The 20,505-nt window shown below is 40.6% G+C and overlaps 3 protein-coding genes across 6 annotated transcripts; 2 read left to right on the top strand and 1 right to left on the bottom strand.

Moving 5' to 3' along the window:
- Window positions 1-1,794: 1,794 nt before the first annotated feature.
- On the top strand, window positions 1,795-3,801 carry LOC144702353 (pentatricopeptide repeat-containing protein At3g49730-like). Its single transcript, XM_078574363.1, has one exon. The coding sequence runs from the start codon at window positions 1,838-1,840 to the stop codon at window positions 3,587-3,589; it is 1,752 nt and encodes a 583-aa protein (XP_078430489.1). The 5' UTR covers window positions 1,795-1,837; the 3' UTR covers window positions 3,590-3,801.
- LOC144702354 (CBS domain protein (DUF21)) lies at window positions 3,619-6,692 on the bottom strand. Of its 4 annotated transcripts, none has more exons than XM_078574365.1 (15): window positions 6,578-6,692; window positions 6,407-6,485; window positions 6,221-6,314; window positions 6,036-6,129; window positions 5,729-5,967; window positions 5,556-5,632; window positions 5,388-5,471; window positions 5,160-5,273; window positions 5,002-5,088; window positions 4,732-4,871; window positions 4,554-4,641; window positions 4,394-4,467; window positions 4,133-4,275; window positions 3,801-4,057; window positions 3,619-3,721 (listed from the first exon to the last, which is right to left on the bottom strand). In XM_078574365.1, exons 5-15 carry the CDS (start codon window positions 5,904-5,906, stop codon window positions 3,680-3,682), a joined length of 1,284 nt encoding a protein of 427 aa, XP_078430491.1. In that variant the 5' UTR covers window positions 5,907-5,967; window positions 6,036-6,129; window positions 6,221-6,314; window positions 6,407-6,485; window positions 6,578-6,692; the 3' UTR covers window positions 3,619-3,679. The 4 variants fall into 4 exon arrangements, with proteins under 4 accessions (XP_078430491.1, XP_078430492.1, XP_078430493.1 ...); XM_078574366.1 differs by having other exon boundaries at window positions 6,036-6,118; XM_078574367.1 differs by having other exon boundaries at window positions 6,221-6,299.
- Window positions 6,693-8,692: 2,000 nt separating this feature from the next.
- MED6 (RNA polymerase transcriptional regulation mediator-like protein) lies at window positions 8,693-11,619 on the top strand. The gene is made up of 6 exons (XM_078574369.1): window positions 8,693-9,019; window positions 9,102-9,276; window positions 10,333-10,402; window positions 10,847-10,950; window positions 11,029-11,403; window positions 11,483-11,619. The coding sequence occupies exons 1-5, from the start codon at window positions 8,751-8,753 to the stop codon at window positions 11,188-11,190; spliced, it is 780 nt and encodes a 259-aa protein (XP_078430495.1). The 5' UTR covers window positions 8,693-8,750; the 3' UTR covers window positions 11,191-11,403; window positions 11,483-11,619.
- The last annotated feature ends 8,886 nt before the right edge of the window (window positions 11,620-20,505 follow it).

Raw genomic sequence — 20,505 nt, 5'->3', positions numbered from 1 at the left:
TAAATTAGATCATCGAAACATATCATCTGCATAACAACATAAAAAACAAAAAATTTACAAAAAACACACAAGCCCATAATAAGAAATGAAATCCACCACCATCAAAGCGCAACTCACTAATCAAGACTAGAAAAAAAAACCCATAATAAGCAATGAAATCTACACATCACATGAAACTCCCATAAACAGCACCACCATCAAAGCTCAAATCATTAATAAAAATTAGAAAAGAAAAAGAACAGAAGCCCATCATAAGAAATGAAATCCACACAGTACATGAAACTCCCATCAACTACACCACCATGAAATTCAACTCTTTAATCAAGATTAAAAAAATAGAACAAAGCTAATAAGAAGAAATTAAATTCACACATTACATGAAACTCCCATCATCAGCACCACCATCAAAATTCAACTTATTAATAAAAATATTAAAAAAATAACAAAAGCCCATAATAATAAATGAAATCCACACACCACATGAAACTTCCATCAACATCACCACCATGAAAATTCAATTTATTAATTAAAAAGATTATGAAAAGAGCAGAATCCCATAATAATAAATGAAATCCACACACTACATGAAACTGCCATCAACATCACAACCATAAAAATTCAATTTATTAATCAAAAAGATTATCAAAAGAACAAAGCCCATTATAAGAGATGAAAATAAAATGAGAGAGCAAGTCTTGGCTGTGAGGCTTCGCTGATTTAGAAATCCTAAGCTCAATACTTTGAGGCTTTGCCGATTGATAACACCTCAGTTCAGTTAATTGAGGCATCGCCGATTGAGAACACCTTGGAGGTTTAATCCACACACCACATGAAACTCCCATCAACAGTACCACCATGAAAATTCAATTTATAAATGAAAAAGATTAAAAAAACAAAGAATATAAGCCCATAATAAGAAATGAAATCCACACACTACATGAAACTTCCATCAAAAGCACCACCACTAAAATTTAACTCATTAATCAATATTAAAAAAAGAGAACGGAAGCCCATAATAAGAAATGAAATACACACCCTACATGAAATTCCCATCAACAACACCACCATGAAATTCAACTCATTAATCAATATTAAAAAAATAGAACAGAAGCCCATAATAAGAAATGAAATCCACACACTACATGAAACTCTCATCTACAGCACCACATGAAAATTCAACTTATTAATAAAAAAGATTAAAAAAAGAACAGAAGCCCATAATAAGAAATGAAATCCACACACTACATGAAACTCCCATCTACAGCACCACCATGAAAATTCAATTTTATTAATCAAAAAGATTAGCAAAAGAACAGAAGCCCATAATAAGAAATGAAATCCACACACTACATGAAACTCCCATCTACAGCACCACCATGAAAATTCAATTTTATTAATCAAGAAGATTTGCAAAAGAACAGAAGCCCATAATAAGAAATGAAATCCACACACTACATGAAACTCCCATCAACAGCACCACCATGAAAATTCAACGCATTAATCAAGATTAAAAAAATAGAACAGAAGCTTATAAGAAGAAATGAAATTCACACACTACACGAAATTCCCATCAACAGCACCACTATGAAAATTCAATTCATTGATCAAGATCAAAAAAAAAAAAAAAACAGAAGCACATAATAAGAAATGAAATCCACAAACTACATGAAAATCCCATCAACAGCCCCACCATGAGAATTCAATTTTATTAATCAAAAAGATTATAAAAAATAACATAAGCCCAGAGTAAGAAATGAAATCCCATCACAACAGCACCACCATGGACGTCGAGACGATCTGTGCATGCAGGGAGAAGTGATAACCCACGCATCTCCCGATGAGGGATCTCCTTAGGAGGGCGCCGTCGCGCTACTTCTCCGGCAGAAGCCAGCCGCCAGACGAATTCGCGGCAGACGTAGAGCGCATCTACCGAATCCTCCGCAAGTTCCACACGCGCCCGGCGAAGCTCGAGCTGGCCCTGGCCGAGTCCGGCGCGCGCCTCCGCCCGGGCCTACTCGACCGCGTCCTCCGCCGATGCGGCGACGCCGGCGCCCTCGCCTTCCGCTTCTACACCTGGGCCGCCCGCCAGCCCGGCGCCGAACCCCCCACCGACGCCCGCAAGTCCCTCCTCCGCGTCCTCGCCAAGACCCGCCAGTTCGGCCCCGCCTGGGCCCTGCTCGACGACCTCCGCCGCCACCACCCCTCCGTCATCTCCCCCGACATGTTCGTCATCCTCATGCGCCGCTTCGCCAAGGCCCGCATGGTCGCCAAGGCCGTCGACCTGCTCGACGAAATGCCCCGCTTCGGCTGCCCCCCCGACGCCCACGCCTTCACCTGCCTCCTCGACGCGCTCTCCAAGACCGGCGCCGTCAAGGACGCCGCCGCCCTCTTCCAGTCCATGAAGGCGCGCTTCCCCCCGGACCTGAAGCAGTACACCTGCCTGCTCCACGGCTGGTGCCGCGCCGGCCGGCTCGAGGAGGCTCGGGAGCTGCTCGCCGACATGCGCCGGGCCGGGCTCGCCCCCGACCGCGTCGTCTACAACGTGCTGCTCGCCGGCCACGCCGCCGCGGGGCGGATCGAGGACGCGCGCCAGCTGTTGAGGGAGATGGAGACGAGGGAGGGCTGCGAGCCGAACGCGGTCTCGTACACGGCGCTGATGCAGGGGCTGTGCGGGCTCGGCCGGGTGGAGGAGGCGGCGCGGGTCATGGCCGAGATGCGGCGGCGGGGCTGCGCCGCCGACGCCGTGGCTTACGCCGCGCTGATCGGGGGGTTCTGCAAGGCCGGGAACCCCGGGAAGGCCTTGGAGCTGCTGGGCTCGATGGGTGGCGTGGCGCCGGACCGGGCCTGCTATCTCCCCATCCTGGCGGCGCTGGAGAAGGAGGAGCGGCTCGAGGAGAGCTTGGAGCTGGTTCGAGCCGGGCCGCCCGACCCGGCCTGCTTCGCGGCGGTCATCCGCCTGGCTTGCAAGCTGGGGGACATGGACCGGGCCAAGGAGCTCTGGCAGGAGGTCGAGGACGACCCCGCCGGGCCGGGCCCCGGCTCGGACGAGTTCCTAGCCATGGTCCACGGGTTCTTGACCCAGGACGCGCTCGGCGAGGCCTGCGGGTACTTTAAGGAGATGGTCTCCCGGGGGCTGTTCAGGGCCCCGCAGTACGGCACGCTGAAGGAGCTCCTGAACAAGCTGGTTCGCGCCGGGAAGGTGGAGCCGGCCAAGGAGCTGTGGGCGGACCTGGCTCGGGGCGGGTGCGAGCTGAACGTGGCCGCGTGGACCATCTGGGTGCAGGCGCTGTTCGCCGGGGGGCACGTGAAGGAGGCTTGCGCGCAGTGCTTGGACATGATGGAGGCCGGGCTGATGCCCCAGCCGGACACCTTCGCGCGGCTGATGAAGGGGCTGAAGAAGCTTTACAACCGGCAGATCGCTGCGGAGATCACGGACAAGGTCAGGGCCATGGCGGCGGAGAGAAACGTCACTTTTAAAGCGTATAAGAGGAGGGGCGTGAGAGACCTCAAGGAGAAGGCCAAGGCTCTGGCGGATGGCGGGAGGGAGCGGAGGGGCCGCCGCCGCCGGTGGGGGCCTGCGAGCAAGTAGAAACTCCGGAAGAAGAGAAATTGAAACCGTTAAAAAAAAGTTTTTTTTTTTATTGCCCATTGATCAAGAACAAGGGAAGGGAGATTCTTCTCAAGCCGGGTCTCGGCGGTCAGTCTCGTCGTAAATCTCCTCCTGCGAGTAAATAAATACCAGAGTTTGTTGATGGGGAGGGAAATTGGAGATTAGAAATGAGGGGGAAATGTTTACTTACCTGAAGTAGCTCTTCGATGACGTCTTCCATGGTTATGATGCCGACCGCTTCTTCTTCGTTTTGACTGGGAAGAGAGATGTCGTCTACCTTGAGAGTGTCCGCGGCGGTGTCCCTTGAACGGAAGCTCTTGCAGCGGGCTGAGCTTCTGTGGGGGGGGCTGTGGGCACCGGCCGGCATGCTCTTCCACCTGGTCAACGGTTGTTTGGTCTTCGCTCCTCGGTCTCCAGTTTTACGGCCATCGATCTCCAGTTTGACATCTGTCTCTCAAAGATGGTAAATTTCTTTGTCTTTCTGTAAGAATATGTTTTTAGAAAAAAATTAATCCAACTCACCGCCATCAGCTTTCATGAGGTGATGTGGTTGCGGCTGCTGTTCCTCCTCCGCCGGTAGCGTTTGCTTCATGACGACTGCCATGTGGCTGTGGCCATTCTGGAATTCATTTAGAATGTCGTACAGAGGCTTGTCCTCGGGGACCCTGCAAAAACGCATTCCAGTTATGAAATTCCCTTTTGATGAATTATGGTAAGCATATTTCTGTGTTTAGTTAATAACTGATGAATTATGGTAAGGGGAAGCATTATCCATCCACATACCGAGGGATTTTCCGAATGGTGACATTCATAACTGGCACTTCATCCGATGGATGAATGTACAGCAGATTTTTTACCTGAAATGTCAAGAAATATTTTCATTAGACCTTGATAATAGGGTTATCGAAACCCGTCAAAATTAATTATGACTTCAAGAAAGTACCAAAACCAGGCCCACTATGTTGGTTGGTCTTCCATAGTATACTGGAACCCTGCTGTGGCCCTTATCCAAAATCATCTGCATCAATGCTCTATGAAAGAGAAGAACCACGTCAAACCAATGAAAGGGGGAACGACACAATTATTTCTGACAAGTCCAAGCAAAAAAAGGATTATGGGACCTGTCAAACTTTCCATTTATGTTTATGGAAAATGTCTCTGATATTGGGGTCATGGCATCTCTTGCTTTCTTGTCAGAAAGCTCAAGCGCTCCGGCAATTATGGTTGTTTCATCATGGGTCAGCTCCCCTCCCTTCCCCGCCTGGTTCAACAGAGCAACCAATTAAACAAAATAGATGTGAAATTGCTTAATAAAAATGACACTAGATTTCATACTATGACACAATTTGCATTGTCATATTGTTTTAAGTCTCAGTGGACTTGAAAATTACCTCATTTCCATGCAGGGTAACAAGGGTCTTCAGCTCTGATCTACGAAAGAGAGCTACGTGTCCCTTTCCGAGCAGATGGTCCAACAACTGCAAAACGAGAACCATCAGTATTCGGCGGCCTTTCAAAAGCAAAAAATCCAGGCTAAAGTAAATAAAACCTTGCTGATAGGATATGCAATTGGGAAGCATATCCAAACAAGAACACGCACAAGAGGTGCCACACCTGCACCGATTGCCAATCCGTAGTGAGAACAGACGGCTTGGGGGATAATCTGGATGGTTAAGAGAGACATAAGAGGAAACAAGAAAATAAATACTAAATGGATGATAGTATTCAAAAATGAAATCAAATATTGTCAACAACATCTGTAAATACTTTGACCAACCTCGCCAAATAGAAGCACCAGCGTCACAGAAATCAGAATAGCTCCCCACGCCGAGATTAGAGAATCGAGGAAAATTGGAAGGGCCTGAAGCCAGAGGAGATTTTCGGGTGGATAAATTCAAATGATCGTGCTTTTAGATAACGACATTAAGAGTCCCATTTCTCTTACCTCCATGGCTGCTGCATTACACATGAGAAGAGTGCAAAGTAGCAGGTGCTGTCTCCGGACAACAGGCAATATTCTCGCTGCAAAAGAAGTGGGTGAAGCTGCACATCTGGAAATTCCGAATACTCGCACATCTAAACATAGCAAATTACGGGAAAAAGGAACGAAACAATTACCGGCATGCTTCCGGTCACTTGGCGTGCCAGACTTGGCGAGAACTTCGAGATCGACCAGACTCAGAGACATCAATCCAAGAGTCAGGCCAGACATCATCCCCGCGAACACCACAAGCATCACAATGATCCCTATGTGGAAGAAAAACTGCGGCTGGCAGCAATGATACTCTACCGCCATCGAACTTTTGCTACTCCTTTCACCAACTTTTCGAATCACCACTCAAATCACAGGCCAAATCCTGCGGAAGATCAACAAATATATTAAACCACGTCGACAGCAGACGCATCAAAAAGTGTTCATCCAAACCTTCTTCGGCCGCGCCGCTCCCCAATTAACCGGCAAAAATTCGACCAAGAGAAGGCAGAACGATCGCCGAGCTTTGCAGCTGGCTGCTCAAAAACTGGCAGCACAAATCAGAGGCTAAATCCATAGGTAAAAGCACAAAAAATATGTTAAACTTCGCAGAAGCATCAATAAGTGTTCAACCAAACCTTCTACGGCCACGCCGCTCCCCAATTAACCGACCAAAATTCGACCAAGAGAAAGCAGAACGATTGCTGAGCTCTGCAGCTGGCAACTCAAAAACTGGCAACACAAATCAGAGGCCAAATCCATAGGAAAAAAGCGCAGAATATATGTTAAACTACGCAGAAGCATCAAAAATTGTTCATCCAAACCTTCTTCCGCGTCGCCGCTTCTCAATTAACCAACAAAAATTCGACCAAGAGACAGCAGAACGATCGCTGAGCTCTGCAGCTGGCAACACAAATCAGAGGCCAATTGCATAAGAAAAAAGCACGGAATATATGTTAGACTACGCAGAAGCATCAAAAATTGTTCATCCAAACCTTCTACCACGTTGCCGCTTCTCAATTAACCAACAAAAATTCGACCAAGCGAAGGCAGATCGATCGCCGAGCTCTGCAACTGGCAACTCGAAAACTGGCCACTCCCCTTTGATAAGACTGTAGTATGCGAGTAGTCCAAATTTCGGGGAGGCTGACGTGTCTCCGACAGGTGGCGCTCGTCCATGCTCCCACAGCATGGAACTCGCTGAGGTAATCTGGACTGTTGCTTTTGGCGGGAGTCGGTGCCTCGAGATTTTCAAACAGAAAAAGCTGGAGCACGGATGACGAAACATCATCCGTCCGTACAGAACAAGTCATCCGTCGTCGTTCGGATCGACTGACGGACGGATAACTGAACGGAGAGTTTTAGTCTTCCGTTATCTAGGACGGATTATTGATGACGACCGGATGATGGAGAGTGACGGATGACTTTTATCGATGCCGAATTTATTATAAATATAAATAATAAACTATGACATTATTATATAAACTATGAAATTTATTAGAACTCCCAAACCATTGTTCTGGGTGTCTACAAGTGGGACGGTGATCTCTCTCTGTTGTTGCAGAACGTCGAGGAGAAGATCAACGCTGTTGCCAGTGTAAATATTTATTTCTTGAGATATAAACTTGCCAAGATGGTTTTGGGGGTCTAATCATGGTAATTGTGTTGTTCTTCTGGTTCTCCTTAATATTGGACGAGGACTAAGATTGCACGGCTAGAAGATAGCTTGCTTCTAGAATCTTCTATATTGATCCACCCTGTTGCCATGCCACTGTTCCAATTTAGCCGCATCCATCAAATCAACTGCTAGTTGGTTCCAGAGTCATGATTAAGCTAAGGATCACTGCCTGGAAGAGATGGAGAAGTCCTTCGAGTACTCAGAGGAGATCCTCCGACTTATTCTCTCTTGACGAGTTAGATTCCCTTTGTCAAAGCGCAAAGATTAGCATCAATTGGGCTCTGTGCATATGTGGTTGTTTTCTAAATCCACTCATACTTTTGATTCTCTATGTCAGTCATCATAGTAGATCAACTAACGTTCGTGAAATTGTTATACTATGGCTTTGATCATGAAATTGATGATTAATACGATGAAGAGAAAGACTTAACGCATTTAAATTTGCTAAAAACAGTGTCATTCACGACTAGACTCAACTGGACTAAACGATTGAAGAATTTGAATGTAAAATATAATAAATTAGAACTCAAATGCTGAATAGTAAAAGTTATTATATTTAAGTGAAAATTAGTCAATACAAACATGCACATTGTAGATGCAAGGATTCTCGAAACACAGAAACTAGTATTACCCTCGAGTACCGGCAAAAGCTAACGCTTAAAAGTTAAAAAGAACGAATAAAATAAATGAGTAAGAAAGCAAAATTTACCCCCAAGCTAGAAGCTTCTGGACAGTGTCATCTATTCCACTATCGAAACCCCGACCTGTTTTTCTACCAAACATAATTAGTTCATAAGATATTTTGAAATTATTAAAGTTCCGGATTCTGATTGAATTTCCCATATCAATTTGATGATGTTCACTATGGAGAAGAAGCTGGATCAGAGGCGGGCGACGGCGCTCTGCGGTAGAACGAGGGATTTAGGAATTAGGATTGAAGGATTTGAGATTTTGATTCTGGAGTGTGGATTTAGCATAAATCATAAATTTCTACTTTCTAGTAACAAGTTTATAAAAAAAAACACCGTTCTATCATCCGTACGTCCGTTATCTGTTCCGTTTTCTGTAACAGACGAATAACGGAACGGGACTGATGACGAAACCCGGACGAATGATGAATCGGATGAACCAAAAAGGCAAGGACGGATTACTGAACTATACGAATGAAGTCCATTCAGTCCCGTTCTGTTAGTCCGAGACAGTCATCCGTCCACGTCCAACAGCTCCAATCGGCAGTCACTCTTACGGCTCCCGTTCCGTGGACGCTGACGTGGCTCTGACAGATGGCAGAACGAAGATCGATCTGGACCGTCCAAACGGCGGTGATTTTGGCGGGAATAGTTGTGCCTCGACATTTTCAAACAGAAAATCGTAACAAACTTCTGGGCCCGATTCTGTTCATCAGGCCCAATAAATACCCCCCTTGTTAACTATTTCTTCGGTCCGCTTCCAGCAGAGGGAACTCGCTCCGGGAGGGAAGAGGGGAGAAAATGGCGGCCACGTCGCTGCCATTGCCGGGCGTGGGAGCTCCGGGGAACCCTAATTTTGATGGAAATCCGTCGGGGCCGCCGATCCCTGCCGCGCCTGGAACGGACATGACCGGGATTTGCTTCCGCGATCAGCTCTGGCTTAACACGTTTCCTCTTGATCGGAACCTCGTGTTCGATTATTTTGCGCTTTCTCCGTTCTACGATTGGACTTGCAACAATGAGCAGCTCCGTCTCCGATCCATTCATCCGCTCGACGTTTCGCATCTCTCGTAGGTGTTTTTGAACCGAGTGGAAGGATTCTGGAAGGATGTCGCGTCGTTTTAATGCGAATTTTGATGCTTTTTTGCGTAGGAAGATGACGGGAAATGAGTATACGCTCAGTGAAGTGATGGAACCGCACTTGTTTGTGATCCGGAAGCAGAAGAGGGATAACCCCGAGAAAACCACGCCGTTGCTCACCTACTATATCCTCGATGGCTCCATCTACCAATCCCCTCAACTTTGGAGTGTCTTCGCCGCTCGAATCGTAAGTTTCTGCTGTGTTTCTTTTTGCTCTTTATAGTAGGGTACTGAGAGTTGAGAGCATCGCCCACTTTTTATGCGATACAATTATGCTCATGGGTTCTCATTCATTATAACTGCTCGTTATGTTCTGTCTATGCTATTATATGGTCCTGCGATTTCTTCACTTGATTGCCATGAATTTTCAATTTTTTAAACTCAAACAATTTCCGAAACATATAGGGGGTACTGCTACCAAAACAAAGTTTACTATCGATTAACTCTTGGCCCGGTGGCATTGGACAAAGAAGGGTTTGCATTTTAGTGTGGCCAAATCTTCCCCGAATAACATATTTACGCTTGATTTTTAAGGATATTGCTTCCTAATTCAAACTTCAATTATCTCCAAGTATTATCATAATCAATCTTTCGTGCTCTTAGAAATGGTTTGTTTTTCAACGAGTAAATGTTTTTCAGCAGCTTACATCCGGAATCATGCCTTCAAAACAACCAAGTCCCACGCCCCTAGCTCTGTTTTCTGTAAAAATCATGTCCTAACCCCTGCACCTGTTCGACAAAAGGATCAAAAAAGAATGTAAGGTACAAAGAGTATAGAATCGATGAGCTTTCTTGCTGCCGACTATCCTCAACAGAAACTCCCCAAAAATCCCACTTACTTTCCATCTCTATTTCCTTTCGATCTCTTCGCTGTTCAGGAGGTCTTTGCTTGTGGGCCTGGCCTGACCTAGTGTTCTCTCCCATGCCGCGGTTTATGGAGGAATATTTTCAGAATAGGGGAAAGCTAAAACGGGAACCCTTCTCTGATCAATTATTTTTTCGAAATGCTTCAGAATCAATTGTTGTGACTATACTTTTGAATAAGGCCGTAATATTTCTCTCTTGTCGAAGGCCGAAGCCTGATGTCTTGATTTTGGTGCATTTCATCTTTATAAACAAGTCAGAATTTGCAATCGCAGATGTTAGTTTCCGTGCTTTTGACAGCAACTACGCACTGTCGAAAATAAGTAGAGCTCTCTTTATGTTTATTCTCTTTGACATTGTCCCCTTGAAACACTCCCAGGGTCGCGCAATTTATCACATCTCAAAGGGTTTCAAAGTTGCCTCCTCAAAACTAGAGAAGATCGGTTACGGTACATTTCCCTGGCGCATATTATGGTTCATTCTTCGTACTTGGAAATACAGTTCAGCACTCGTCGAAATCAAAGTCATCGACCTGAATTGAGGTTGGTCGAGGACAGCAAACATTGACGAATTTTAGGGTGGCTGATGATTTCAATGACGTTGATGATGATGGGTATGACATGAACTTTGTAGAACTTAGTAGAACTCTAGTTAAAATTTGTCAGCACTCGTCAAAGTCGTTGACAACATCAACCAGCCTAGTTGGCAATGATGATGATGCTGATGAAAGTTCTCGTGAAGTATGGATGTTTGACAGTGACATCCATTGATCAACGATAACGTCACATGTCAGTGTTGTCGGGTTAGCTGAACTCTGTTGGGAAATATTCTTTTCTCGGCTCGCTTTCAACATATGAAATATTAAGCACTGGAACATTGTTTTCTTATGGCAGTTGACGACAAAGACGCTGTTGTGGAGCCCAAGGCCGCGAAAGAGGTGATCGACCGCAAGGAAATCATGCGTTTCGATCACATCCTAGCGCAGCTGCAACGCCGGGTATTATGTGATCGCCTTTCCTATTTGTTCAAAGAGGTAAGGAAGTTCCCTCTATGACATGGCTCCTAAATTTCACAGCTTTCCCCAGCACCTCCACCGCCACCATTCCCAGAGGGCTACATTCCACCATTGACTTCTGACCAGGAGACCGCACAAGAGGACAAACGAGGCCTTTCTCTGCCTTCCTCAGATCCTATCATTGACCAAGGCCCTCCTAAACGCCTCAAATACTCAGTATAGAAGGATACTGTTCGGTTTTTTAGTTGAACCGAACTTTCGTTTCACCAAAAAATAAAGGACCAGTTTTCTGGTTCTGAGATTTTTGCTTACAGGAAAAAACCGAGTAACTAAAGAATTATAGCTTACCTCTCTCAACCCGCCACAGTCAACTGGCACAGATTTCACCACGATCCATTCTAATGTACTGGCATTCAACACAGTCATCCCCTCAAGGTCAGAAAGGGTCTTTCTAGAATAACTTTTTTTCTAGACATTTGCATTTCTGTTGATCAGGATGTGGACTACATTTCAGGTTACTACAGCGGTTTCTTTGCTGCCTGCAGAAAAAGGTTAACAATGCACCTAACTTCTAGTTTGTTATTGTCATCGTGGTTGTTGGATTCTGGTTATATTTCTTAAAATATAGTCAAATTTTGTTTGGGGTTCTTATTCTAATTTTTTAGCTTCATGTGCTATTCAAGTTGAAGGCTCGTGTTGCATAGGCTTTTAGCAGCTGCATTTTTTCTAGAGTCTCACTGAAGAAAAGCCAATAATTTTTGCTAGAGCCAAACGCTTGTGTCTCTTCTCCCCTCACCATCCTTTCCTGTCTCTCTCCTTGTACGATTCTCCGTCGTGATCGTCTCGTCCACACCGTGTCTTCAGGCAGCTCGCCCCTGCTTGATCCCTACCTTGTAGAGATTGAAATGACGTCGAAGGCGATATGTGATTAGTTTAGATTTTTTTAATTCTCTAGTGAGTTAACTCGTATTAGAAGTTTGTGCTGACGCGATGCCAGGTGATCTTGGAATCATCTTTCAATGCATCATAATTTTGTAGAAATTTTCTTCAAAAAAAAATTTGTGGAAATCATTACTTGAAAAAACATTTTCTAGAAATTTCTGTCTCGTAACATTGTTTCCCCAATTTAACGCTATCTTTACCATCCTTTTGCTCCTACTTTTTCTGCTTGTGGTTCTCCAAGATCAATATTGTTTGACCAAGTTGATGAAATAGTTTTAAAGTTTTTACCATGGATTCATCTTCTTCTCGAAGCGAAAACTTGTTAGGGATCCAAGGTGAGTGAGAGGCATTCAAGCTCAAATCACAAACATCAACACCTTAAGTAGATCTGGCCATTTCCATTTTTCATTTTCCCCCAATACTCCCTCCCGTTCCCTGTGTTTCCTCATTTCTACCAGTTTCTCTCGCTAGAAGATGCCATTTCTCGCTCTAAAGTACCTCTCTATACGTAGCTCTATCTATATTCAGTACCATCTACAAATTTCTCTCCCTAAATATATCCCTTCATACTCTAAATTCCACATTTAATGTACAATTCATGTTTAACTCACAAAATCCTTCATTTACAACACAAAAAATAAGGATTTCGCCATTTTCCACCACCACCGCACACTTGGTGTGGGCTGCACCGTGTCCCATGTAGCACTGCTGACACATATTGTCATTAATTGATTTTCATTAATTGATACATTAAAATTCAAATAAAACCAAAAAAAGATAATGATGTATTTTTAACCACATCCCTATATTCCTTCACCAACATAAATTTTATATATTTATAAAAAAAACTCTGAACGCCCAGCCCTTTAGCAATGACTAAATAAATCAAAATTATGGTTTGAAATGTTGTTAGAAGCTTTTGGTCTATGCGGCAATATGAATAATTTTCCTCAATGGCAAAGGGCAAGCAAGGGTCAAATCTATAAGGAGAAAGTATTGAATAAGTGAAATTTATCTTTAATTTATATTTTTTAATTTATTTAAAAATTTAAATCTAATTTAATAAAAAACCCACTGAAAATTATTATGAATAAATATAAAATGGTGATAAAGTTATCCTAATTAACCAAATTTATTCAAACTTGATTTAATAATTTTGGAATTTGTATATAAATTTATAACTGAAAAAACTAATTAATTATAACTAAAATACCTTCGCCGATGCTTCAGCAATGCTGGTTGATGATTGATGGCGATGTAAGTGAGTGGAGTGGAGCAGATGGAAAATATACCAGCAGAGATGATGGTAGATACACACTAACAATCTGTAGAGTGGGGGCAAGTGATGATTATTTTATTGTCGTTGCTATGACCTACATGATGGTGAATTTGTGTCAATGAACGACAGGGTGGGGGTGAATTATGAAAAATTTATTATCATTGGTGAGACTGAGATGGAGGCGGATGTGTCAACGAGCATCAAAGTTGGAGGTCGGATACTTCATCGTGAAAACCAGTGCTAGCAGAAATGGTAACCTAGGAAAAGGACGAAGGCATGAGTCATAAAAAGATAAAAATCACACTAACCTTGTCCTCAAACACCCAATGGGTCACTGCTTCAATCATTCACCTAGGAAAACCAATGCTAGCAACAATGGTAACCTAGGAAAAGGACGAAGGCATGAGTTATAAAAAGATAAAAATCACACTAACCTTGTCATCAAACACCCAATGAGTCACTGCTTCAAGCATTCACTCTTAGAGTGCAAAACATACTAATATGAGATTTTGAATCAGCAAATCATTCATTTAATCATAATTAGGAACCAAATACAAGGGTGCATTTTTTTCAAGTACTGGGAGTTATAATTATAAATCCAAGATGGACCCATAGAGGAGTGAAAGATGGAAATGCTCTTTAAATTTCAGCTCAAAACTCCTCATGGATCATTAAATATCATGATTTGAATTTCGAGCAATCTGAGCCGTTCAATTTTTTCTCTCCTATTTTTTTTGTAAATTGTCATCATGGCACGCACATATAGGGGTGGGACAAGGCAACAATTTTGAATTTTGAGCAATCTGAGCCGTTCAATTTTTTCTCTCCTATTTTTGTTGTAAATTGTCATTATGGCACGCATAAATAGGTGTGGGACAAGGCAACAAATTCATTTGAAACATTTAAATATATTTTGAAAAATGTTAAATAATTTCTTGATGAATTTAGATCAGCAAATTCCATACAATACCATAAATTTTAAAATATAATAAACCCTTAGAAAAAGTTAAGTCTAAATTTGTCACACCAATCGTGACACCAAAGTGGTGTCACCAGCTGACCTTGTAGTTTTAGCACGTCTCTGTATGTCATGGAGCACCTAGCCAACAATATCGCACACACTATCATATGTGCCTCCAGTGATGCATGCTACTGATGTAGTAGTATGTAATCCATAATATACAATTAAATAAAATAATCATAAACTGGTATAAAATAGATATAATATTAATCTTTCATTATTGCAGAAAAATAAATTCTATAAAATCTATAAAATCCTTGATAATGCAAAACAATTTTTATCTTTATAAACTCATTTTCTAGCATAGGAATACTAACTTTGGTTTGTGTCTCCCTGCAGATCAACCCTTAATGTAATTTTAATATTAATTAATGAAGCAAAAAACTATTAGCTACGACAAAATATTAACAAACAATAAATATTTACCTCAAATTTTAACTTATCAAAGGGTACCCAAGTATAAAGGGAGAATGAGGGGCACACAAAGAAAAAGTTGCTTGCGTGTATTTTGTTTGAGATTAATCCATTTATGTATCTCCCTCTAGACCAATGCACCAACTACCTTTAATAATTCCCTAGCACCAATAACTTTTTTTGGCTAGTCTCATACCAATAAATATACGAAATAGATACATTTATCAATCTGGGATAAAATTAACCCCATCACTTGGTTGACTTACCGCCACATGAGGTGCCAATATTCAACACATGCTCTATAAGGTGCAAAGGACTTCATCAAGTCTTTCATGGGACCTTTTTATTGTCAGTTATCATGTATGTATAATTCCTTATTTGTGTCTTTCCCATTATGACTTAGGTTATGGTCAACTATGGAACCCTAATTGATCATCCTAATTAGTATTAATATGTTTGGAAAATCATAAAGACTCATGTTTTTATGTTTCCTCTACCTATTAATTTAATTCATAATATTATGTTCCTTGAGTTGTCTCATCTTACACAAAGGGGAAGTGATGCCAACTTGACCATGAAATCATCTTGATAGACTTGTTAGTGCATCAGAGCTAATTATGTAAGATATATCGTGATTTGGAACTAACATGTTATTCTCAAGACACAATTGTTTATGAACAATATGTTGTTGGCATCTAAGGTATTGGTATTCTTTAGAACTGTGATATGAAACTTTAAAGTTACGAGTAAAAGCATTCAAGGATTCACACTCATCAATTTAAGAAACTATTTTACTCAGGAGAACCTTCTATCTCTCCGTAGAAAATTCATACAAAATTTCTTATCATTTGATTTGTAGAAATAGTGATATTCTTTCATGATATTTTATGTCCTTCTCGAAGATCTTATGAATAGGAATACATAGAATAAATATTTAAATATAATTGACGATGTAATTATGATATCATCCTAAGCCTCTAATCCTAATACATTATTGTAGAATTCATTATAAAGATTACACAGGCATAAATGCTAAGTGAGATGTGGTATATGAGGTTGGATTACACATATTTTCATCAAGAGAGCTGTTGTACTTTTGTCAAGGTTACCTGGAATAGGGGAGAGGATGAGTCTTCTTGCTTGGACAGGTTGAAGCCGAAACCACCACACAAGTGGTTGAGCACACTCGCAATGAGAATCCATGACCAGTGGTTGAAGGACATGAGCAGCGCCTTGGGCATCCTCTCGACTGCGATCTTGTTCCTCTCAAAGGCGGCCGCATAGACTCTACGCCTCACAAGGTAGGTGATGGACTGGAGGACGAGGTCCTTGAGATCCATGCTGTTAGAGATGATTAACGCTAAAAATTATAAAATAAAAATAGGGACTAATACAAAATTTTAGGAAAATTATCATGATGAGAAAATTGAATCACTTAGAAAATAATCATATGGATTTTTAGGCACTTAAATCCCCTTGTTATTAAAAATTCATCAACGATTTTATTTTCCCCAGTTTATGTTGAGAATTACATTTATTATTGTTTTAAGATTTTATTTTATTTGATTATATGCACCATGTTAGTATTTTATTGCATGCAATATTGTGATTTTTGTGGAAGGTTTCTGCATTCATTTTTAGGAAAATATAAAAGACAGCATGGAGAAATATTATGACGTTTTGGTAAGGTACTAACAAGTCTTTCAGGGTAAATAAATCATCTGAGTTTATAATTCAAAGGGTTATTTATGACGTGAGAAAATATTTTGGTAATTTTTATTGTTTTTAACTGAATGGTCATTTTTATAGGTGATACGACCTATGAAAAATGTACTTTATCCGAATGGCCCAATATGCACTATTTTTTGCTCCTAGTGTTCTAAGAAGAAAGTCTTACAGTTCTTGCTCCCTGCATTCCAAGAAAGGCTTTCTATTATTGATGAATGTGTCTTGGTTAGAGGCTTGATTTGCGCTCCATGGATTTTTAGAGGAGGCTTGAGTCTTGTTCCAACATTGTAAGAAGGGCTTGAGTCTTCCTCCCTTCATTGTGAGAAGAGATTTGATTCTTGTTCCTACATTTTAAGAAAGGCTTGATTCTTGCACTCTAGAATTTCTCTTTGTGAAAAACTCTCTCAGTTCTTTATCCCTGCAATGGATATCTGTGAAAACCATTTAGGTTCTTGCTTCCTGTAATGACATAATGTGCAGACTCTCACACACTTTCTAATGGAGGGGGCAGATATGTGCCAAGTAGTGATGGAGGGGGGAACACTGATGTTTATTTACCAACTCTGGTGTGACAGAGATGGATATATGCCACCAAGCTGTAGAGTTGGTGGTGGCAAGCAGGATGTGAAAATGTAGCCTATGTTTTACAATAACCTAGGAAAAAAGACAAAAATGTAAGTCTGAAAAATAAAAAATTATCACGCTAATCTTGTTGTCACATGCCCAACTGGCGAGGAGGTGTTTTCTCTTCACAACTCAGGATCAAGACATCATTCCTTCAATCGTTTACTCTTGGAATGGAAGAATGGACACAAATGAAAATTTTCAAAATAAAATTACTATGCTAATCTCATGAGGAACAACATCCAAGGTACCCTTTTACAAAATGGAAATTCTATAAAGGTATAGGGAAAGGAGATGAAGATACACTTGAAATTTCAGCCTAAAAATCCTACATTGTTAGATATCATGATTTGAAGATGTCATTCTTAACTGTCTGATATTCTCTCTCCCGCTAAATCTATGTAACGGATTTCCAGCCTGAAAATAAATTTGGATGGATGGAAAAAATTCAAAAAGTACATTATATATTAATTTCAAAATATATTTTTTGACCTGTAAAATTATAATCTTTGTGATTTGATATAAACAAATTACCTAAAAATGCCAGCGAATATGGAAAACCAGGATATTATTTGAAAAATATATAACCTTTTTTAAAAAGTCAAAATTATTTTTTATGACCTATAAACTATTTTTTATGAATTTAATGTTGAAAAATTCCTAACAAATACCAAAAATCAAGAAAACATAATTTCATTATAAACAATACTAAAATATTATAAATTAATTCATCCAAATATATTTTTTATAAACTTTAAAGATATTTTATTTATGAAATTAGTAATTTAAAAATTTATGTTAAAATATCATAAATCTGAGAAGAATCAAAACTTTATTCCCTAACAAAATGCATTTATGATCATTTCAATGAGAATTAGCACATTAAATATATGAAACTAATATTTAAAATAACATGTTATTTTTTATTATCAGTCCTCAAGAGGATGGTAATTTGGAAAAAAAATAGTTCTGGCCCCTTAGTTTCACCTTCCCTTGGTTAGCTTTCTTCTACTTATATGTTTCTAAAAATATTACATATTTCAGAAACTGATCCAGTATCTAATACCCATTGTGCTGAGCTTCTATAATACAATTATCTGTCACATATACACGTAAGGCGTCACCATGATTATTTTGAGTTGGCTCATTTAGGCACTCCATGTAGTTTCTCATCTGGAAATCCGTCAAGCGACAATGGAAAAATTTCCATAGTAACCATTGTCCCTCTCTTGAGATCATTTTTTATGAATATTTGCCTTGTTCTTATTTGAGGCACATATTTTATTCCTCTTCTTATTGGCCCTACAAACAAGCTCGTCTTCATCTTAATCTTCACGCTCGTCTTCATCTTCATCTTCACGCTCAGCCAATGTTGTAACCATTAAGCACCACGGATGCAACAACGAATGAACTAGGCTCTTTTTTTTAATCATAAGAAGAATGTAATAACTTAAGAAAGAGTGGTAAAGACTAGAGTATGAGTTTTATGTGATGGATATTATGTGGCCGTCAAGCCAATCACACTACAATGTTTATTTAAATTTATTGAATAAAATATTTGCATTCATTATTATTCGGTGTGATGTTTATAATGAAGTCAATGAATATGTGCAATGACTTACTGAATTATGATGAGATCATAATACAGTGATCACTAGTCTTTAAACGTGTATTCTAAATATTCCTATTTGATGGATAGTTGAGACGGACATCGAATTATCCGGATAGAATAGCACTAGTTGATCCTACTTATACGACAAGTATAGCTGATCTTGTAGCTATTAGTGTGGCGACACTAAGGACAGATAGTGGGTTCTCTTTGGAGAAAGAGTTCACTGACTTGATCCGTACAAATCCCTAAATAGTAATACACCTAAACGTCAATCAGGTTGATTCAAGTCATGGTTGTATAAGTGATCCGCTGACCTGAGACACCAAGGACATTTCATGAGTGAACGACTATGTTTTAACTATCACTTACGAGCCTCTAATCATGGATTCAAATAAGTTATAGATTGGATGTAGTAAGAAGCTTATGAAGATGATTGAGTGGTCAAGATGGGATTATCCGCCCTTGGTATAATGACTCAACGAATATGATGCAGAAAAATCACTGGCCAGGGTAGTGACGATATTGGAGAAGGTGTTCTCTAATGATCCCCGTTACCCATCAGTACTAATCGAATGACGGATAAGGGTTTAACAATAAACCATACCCTAAGTCGTTCGAGAGTCTCGCGCGGATGATGTATTATACATATACGGTAACCGATGGCGGTAAAGGTTCCATGAGAGAGTTCAAGACTACTCGGTATCTTTAGAGCACGAGGTGTAGCTTGGCACCCCACGGGCTGGAAACTTAACCTATCAATTGGGTTAAATCGATGGTTATTTAATTAATCTATATGTTGATACAATTAATTAATAAGATTGGTCAATAAATGTTATTGGACCATTAAAGTTATTAATTAGAACGATAGATGGGCATAGAGGGTCACACGCACATGGTCATTAGGGCATTGGTGGATATATTTTATTTTGGAGGGTTTTTGAGAAAAACCTTAAGTGAAATATAAAGAGGGAAAGCGGTCTCATTTTAAGTACCCATGCAAGCCTGATGTGATGTTTATAATGAAGTTCATGAATACATGCAATGGCATAGTGAATTATGATGTGATCATAATATAATGATCGCTAGTCTTTAAACATCTATTCTAAATATCCTAGGCGATGGATAGTCAAGATGGACAGATGGGGCTATTAGTGTGGCGACATGAAGGAAAAATAATGGGTACTATTTGGAGAAAGAGTTCAATGAATTGAACTGTATGAATCCTTGAATGGTATTATATCTAAACATCAACCAAGTTGATTCATGTTACGGTCGTTTAAGTTATCCACTAACCTGAAACACCAATGCCATATCGTGAATGGACGATTACATTTTGACTATGACTTACGAGCGTCTAATCATGGGATTCAAATAAGTCATAGCTTTGATGTAGTGAGAAGCTCAGAGAAGTGATTGAGTGGTCAAGTTGGGATCATCTATCCTCGATATAAGAGGAAATTGACTCAAGGAAGACAATGCAACTAATCCCAGGCCAGGGTAATGAGGATATTGGAGAAGGCGTGTTGTCCAATGATCCCCATTAAATATCAGTTCTAATCGCATGAGAGATTAGGGTTTGATGATCAAGTATATCCTAAGCCGTTCAAGAGTCTCGCAGGGATGATGGACTATACATATATGGTAACTCATGACAATAAAGGTCCTATAGGAGAATTCAAACACTACTCGATATCTTCTAGAGCATGAGGTGTAGCTTAGCAACCCAAGGGCTAGAATTTAACCTATCGATTGAGTTAAATTGATATTTAATTAATTAATTTATATGTTGATATAGTTAATTGATAAGGTCGGTCAATAATTGTTATTGGTTCACTTATGTTATTAACTAGAATGGTACATGAGTCACACAAAAGATCATAGGGGAATTGATTGATGTATTTTAATTTGTGCTGTTTT

This window comes from Wolffia australiana, chromosome 4 (genome assembly GCF_029677425.1).
Source record: "Wolffia australiana isolate 7733 chromosome 4, ASM2967742v1".
Taxonomy (NCBI): domain Eukaryota; kingdom Viridiplantae; phylum Streptophyta; class Magnoliopsida; order Alismatales; family Araceae; genus Wolffia; species Wolffia australiana.
Note: the sequence above shows the minus strand (reverse complement) of the source record. Positions and strands in the feature narration are given on the sequence as shown.

Coding starts and splice junctions, on each gene's coding strand:
- MED6 (XM_078574369.1), top strand. CDS start 8,751: ATGGCGGCCACGTCGCTGCCATTGCCGGGCGTGGGAGCTCCGGGGAAC. Junction 9,020..9,101: donor CTCGACGTTTCGCATCTCTC/GTAGGTGTTTTT, acceptor TTTTTTGCGTAG/GAAGATGACGGGAAATGAGT. Junction 9,277..10,332: donor GTGTCTTCGCCGCTCGAATC/GTAAGTTTCTGC, acceptor AAACACTCCCAG/GGTCGCGCAATTTATCACAT.
- LOC144702353 (XM_078574363.1), top strand. CDS start 1,838: ATGAGGGATCTCCTTAGGAGGGCGCCGTCGCGCTACTTCTCCGGCAGA.
- LOC144702354 (XM_078574365.1), bottom strand. CDS start 5,906: ATGGCGGTAGAGTATCATTGCTGCCAGCCGCAGTTTTTCTTCCACATA. Junction 4,872..5,001: donor TTACCCTGCATGGAAATGAG/GTAATTTTCAAG, acceptor CTGTTGAACCAG/GCGGGGAAGGGAGGGGAGCT. Junction 4,642..4,731: donor ATAAATGGAAAGTTTGACAG/GTCCCATAATCC, acceptor TCTCTTTCATAG/AGCATTGATGCAGATGATTT.